The 4978-nt window shown below is 39.8% G+C and overlaps 1 protein-coding gene across 1 annotated transcript in view; it reads left to right on the forward strand.

Annotated features, from left to right (window-relative positions):
- Positions 1-802, forward strand: part of LOC109139420 (olfactory receptor 10J5-like) — a 1817-nt gene extending 1015 nt beyond the window's left edge. Inside the window, exon 2 of the mRNA XM_027280332.1 lies at positions 723-802. Coding sequence (XP_027136133.1) covers positions 723-802 — 80 coding nt within the window. The remainder of the gene's footprint in view (positions 1-722) is intronic.
- Positions 803-4978: the final 4176 nt, after the last annotated feature.

Genomic DNA, 4978 nt, shown 5'->3' on the forward strand with positions numbered 1-4978 from the left:
ATATATATATATATAATATATATATTATATATATATATAATATATATATATATTATATATTATAGTGTGTGTGTGTGTGTGTGTGTGTGTGTGTGTGTTTATTATGTATATGTTTATATATATATGTTTATTGCTATTTTACAAATAAAACTGAAAAAATGTCAAGCACCTTATTATTTCTTGTTAAGACAATAAATTATAGTTTTATAGTTATTTACTTTCATTCCTGAACCGAAGAATTCGTTTTAGTGGTTGAATGTTTTGCTTAATTAATTTCTGTATTCTTTGGTAAGTCCAGTGAGTCGGCTTAGATTTAGAGATAAAATGTGAATTCAGTTTGAAGTTGTTCTGATCTGTATCCTAGTATAAATGGTCAAATGTCATGAGCTATGTTATTGTAATATTGATCACTGATAATATAGATATAAGATATGCTTTTATCGGACAGTGAGCAGTTGTGCTTTAGCAATAGTGGTAAATATCAGTGATAAACATGATTTAAATAAAAAATATATATAATATAATTATGGAGAACACTATGGTATTAAGTAAAATAAAGTACATCATATGAAATAAGTCAGTTAGACAGCTGTCCTCTTGCTATGACTCTTTGGATTTTAGACCGGATCATGTTGGGGAAGCCGGTCTGGCTTTTGCGGGAAGTTGGTCTAATAAAGTTGTTTTTAACACTACATGTCTTAAGAACATGGTTTCTAATGTAGGCCGCGTCCAAGTTGTCCAAGAGTGTTTGGGTTATGTGTATAATTTACTCAAGAATGGACACCTTAAACACCGGACCTGAGGAGGGAGCTTGCCTGCTTGTGTCTAATTGTTGGGTCTAAATCCATGGGGCCTTGTTGCACAGTTCAAAAGATATATGGGCTCTGACATACGGGTAAGGTGCCTTGTATTTCAGACAGGAGGCAAAGGTCGGCCTAGGCTGTTTCTGAAGAAATTGTAAAACTGGTTTTAGCAGTGTGTAATGAAACCTTTCTGCTGGAGAAGGAGGTGGAGTTGATGGGTGAGGGTGAGGTATCAAAATACAACGAAACATGCTGGGTAGCTCAACCCTCCCCATAATACAGGTTTTGGTAGCAGAAGATTCTTCTCTCCTGTTTCAGGAGAGAAGATCCATGTCCAAGGTCCATTTCCCCGGTAAGATTGGTTTTTATTCGTTATTTGCCACTATAACACCGCTCTGATCTCCTCAAGCTTTTATTTTGGCACTTCCGGTTACCGGCATTTGAATTTGCATTTTAGCTAAATATTTAGTTTCACCCGAAACATTGCTTCAACATTTAGATTTATATTTATATTTAACATTTAGCTTCAACATTTAGATTTATTTAGATTTAATTTACTTTATTTAACTTTGCTTACTAGATTTAGGTTATATTTAATTTAGATTTTATTTTAACATTTAGCTTCAACATTTGATTTTATTATATTTAACATTTTATTTTATTTAAATTTGTTTGATTTGTTTTCTTTCACATTTGTTTTTTTATCTCTGTTCTTGTTCTATGTGCAAAAAGTGACCTCAAATTCAAACCAGTTTTTTAACATTGCTTTTAGTTAAATGTGACAAAATGTTGCTGTTTTTTCAGAGCAAGACGCTTTACAAATGGCACCCCATAGTTTTAGATAGAGCTTGTTATCAACAGACCTTTTGGAAGGACAAATGAAATTTCCTGTGTGCAGTTTGCGCTGGAGCGTACTGTTAGTATATTCATATACAGTAACAATTTATTCATGGAAAGCTTTCGGCTGCTCAAGGATACAGAGCACCATGCACACTCACCATGTGAGGTTTTGTTCAGTGTTTTGTTGAAGAAATCATCAAGTCGAATGACATATTTGATAGGGTGTGTGTTTTATAAAAGCATTCCGTCACACCTGGTAAATTGACAGTCACAGAACATATCTGAGCCACCTCAAGCTGCTGACCCCAAGGTCAAGGCCATATCCCCTGATAACTCATCAACACTTGAGATAGGGGCCTGAAATCTGCACCTGCGCATTGACCGCATGGTCGACCACGGTGCCGAGTTTCAGACCCATGCGCCCTTCGGGAGGGTCAGAGGTCAGCCTTCTGTATTTAACGAGGCCTAGTGTAGTATTGATTTGATTTGACCAATTTGGATTAAAATGAAATTGTATAAAGCATGACATGAATATAGAAGATATTTCAACCTAGACCTTCTTATAAGTCCAAACCTAACTTACCTTTTAACCTATATTGTGGGTGTGTGTTGTTGTTGTTGTTATTGGTGTTTTCTTTTCCTGACAGTGGCAAAATGTGGGATGACACATGGGAACCTGCGCAAGCTTATCTGTCAAACAGCCCACCACAGGTTGCGAGAGTTGGCCACACAAAGTTCAACATGTTGAATTCACAATAGAAATAAAGTTAAAGTTCATCTAAAAGTTCAGAATAAATATTGAATACACATTTCAGTCAGTGTCAGTCTCTGTTTCACTCTATAACTGGCTTAAGTACATAAACATCTATGAATCCAATAGATCAAATATCTCACGTAATGTGTAGACAGCTCGATATCTCACATTTGTGGTCTACTTCTCATTACACACCTACAACACACACACACCACGGAAAAAAAATAATAGAATCAAAATAGGACAATTAAATATTTTGGCTGTTTAAGTACACAGTATAAGTAGGGTAGTAAATATCAGTTTAGGAAGTCTATTGATTAAATTTTGATCTTAGAAAAATTATAGAGGAACATAGAGATAACATCTGAATAGTTTAACATCTTGTGTGCTGTGAAGGCTTGAATGGATCATTTATTTAACCGATCAATAGTTCATATCTTTGACATAATTTGATAGGTTAAACAAGGTTGTTTAGGCCTGGCAATACAGCATGCCTCCTGATACGTATACTCGCTACTCGTAAGCGCTGATGAGTTAAAGACTTAACTAGTAGGCCTCATTGAGTACAAAACGGCTGACCTCTGCCCAGGGCCGGTCCTAGCTATGGGCAATGTGGGCGGCCGCCAGGGCGCATTCTCCGTGGGGGGCACACGAACACCCAGGGCGCAAATGTGGCCAGGCCCGGCCGTGCTCTGACCCTTCCCAAGGGGCCACGGGTTCGAAACTCGACACGTGATTGTGGCCCACGTCCCGATACGTATACTCAAACTTTAGACCCCTGCTTAAAGCATTGATAAGTTAATCCCAAAAGGTTAAAGCCTTAACTAGTAGGCCTCTTGAGTACAGAACGGCTGACCTCTGACCCTTCCCAAGGGGCCACGGGTACGCAACTTGGCACAGTGATTGTGGCCCACGTCCTGATACACATACTCAAATTTCAGCCCCCTGCCTCCAAGCTTTGATGAGTTATCAGGGGTAGTGACCGGAAAGAAGAGGTCAGATTGGGGGACTCACTAAAAAAACGTGTCTTTTTTGCCGCCGTGCGGGCAGCCTTTGCCCCAGGGGCCCCAGATTTGGAACAGAGGATCCCCGGGGGCCCTGAATAATGAACCGGTGAAAGAAAAACACAAGTACAGTAGAATTTTTTGCCCCGTCTGGATTCCTGAACATTGGGGTCCTGTCAGATCATGCACTTATACCCTCTGACCTGCATGGAGGTTTTGGAGGACATGTGTTTCTACAAGTCGCACGGGTCTGAAATTTTATATGTTGTTCAGGGGCATGGACGAGCGGATAGATGTTGGTCCAGTCTACGTCGGCCCAGTACTTTTCGATGGGCGGGGGGGCCGAGAAAGGACGCCGTTACATGGATCTGCGCCCTCGCTGCTGCCACAAAAATGCACCGAACTGCTAAAAATCACTGTGCTATTCTAAATGGAGGTCTGGGTCAGGCTCCCAAAGTCCCAACTCTGTAGACCTCTCGAAAGCTCTAGCTCTACAGTGATGGGATTGTGACGGGACCAAAAAATCCCAGCAGAAGGCTCCACGGCGTATGAAATAGTCAAATTTCAGCCTGCTTTAAAGCGCTGATGAGTTATTACAAACCACACAGGTGTTTTTAAGCCTGAACTACTAGACCTCTGACCCTCCCAAGGCGGCACGGGTCTGAAACTCGACACTGGTGGCGACCATGCTGTCCCAATGTGCAGGTGCGGATTTCAGGCCTATCTCAAAGCGTTGATGAGTTATCAGGGGATATGGCCTTGACCGGGGTCAGCTGAGGTGGCTCAGATATGTTCTGTGACTGTCAATTTACCAGTGTGACGGCATGCTTTTTAATGAAACACACCCTATCAATATGTCAATTCGACTTTGATTTCTTCGACAAAACACTGAACAAAACTCACATGGTGAGGTGTGCGCATGGTGCTTTTGTGATCCTTTGAGCAGCCCAGAAAGCTTTCCATGAATAAAATGTTACTGTATATGAATATATACACAGTACAGCTCCAGCGCAAACTGCACACAGGAAATTTCTTTGTCCTTCTCAAAAGGTCTGTTGATAACAAGCCTGTCTAAAAACAGACATTATAAAAAGCACATTAAACAAGAAAGTGATTAACTTTTTATTTCATCAGTCATAATATCAATGGTGACACACACCAGTGTTTGTGCTGAAAAACGTTGATGTATATTATAAAAGAAATCTTTAACAACACGAGAAAAACACTTCGGGCAGGGGTCCTCGGTTGTCCAATCGATTGTAGCTTGGCAGCGTCATTGATCACTGTGGCTGGGTTTTTTATGGAGTGAATGGACGGCTGGGAGCTCTGCTCTGAGCGTCTCTTACCAGCACTAAGAGATTATACTGGAGTCAATTGACTGTCTTTATACTTTATCATTTTCCAACCGCTCTGTAACCCTGTCGTGTATGGACTGAACTTGTCAAAAATCCATATCTTATGTAAGAAAATGTTTTTTGGTAAAATGTAACATACTAATGTTGAATGTCACATGACTTCTTTTCTCATCTTCAATAACATGAAAATGATCTGAAAATATACAACATATTATATATATA

Source organism: Larimichthys crocea, chromosome VII (genome assembly GCF_000972845.2).
Source record: "Larimichthys crocea isolate SSNF chromosome VII, L_crocea_2.0, whole genome shotgun sequence".
Classification (NCBI taxonomy): domain Eukaryota; kingdom Metazoa; phylum Chordata; class Actinopteri; family Sciaenidae; genus Larimichthys; species Larimichthys crocea.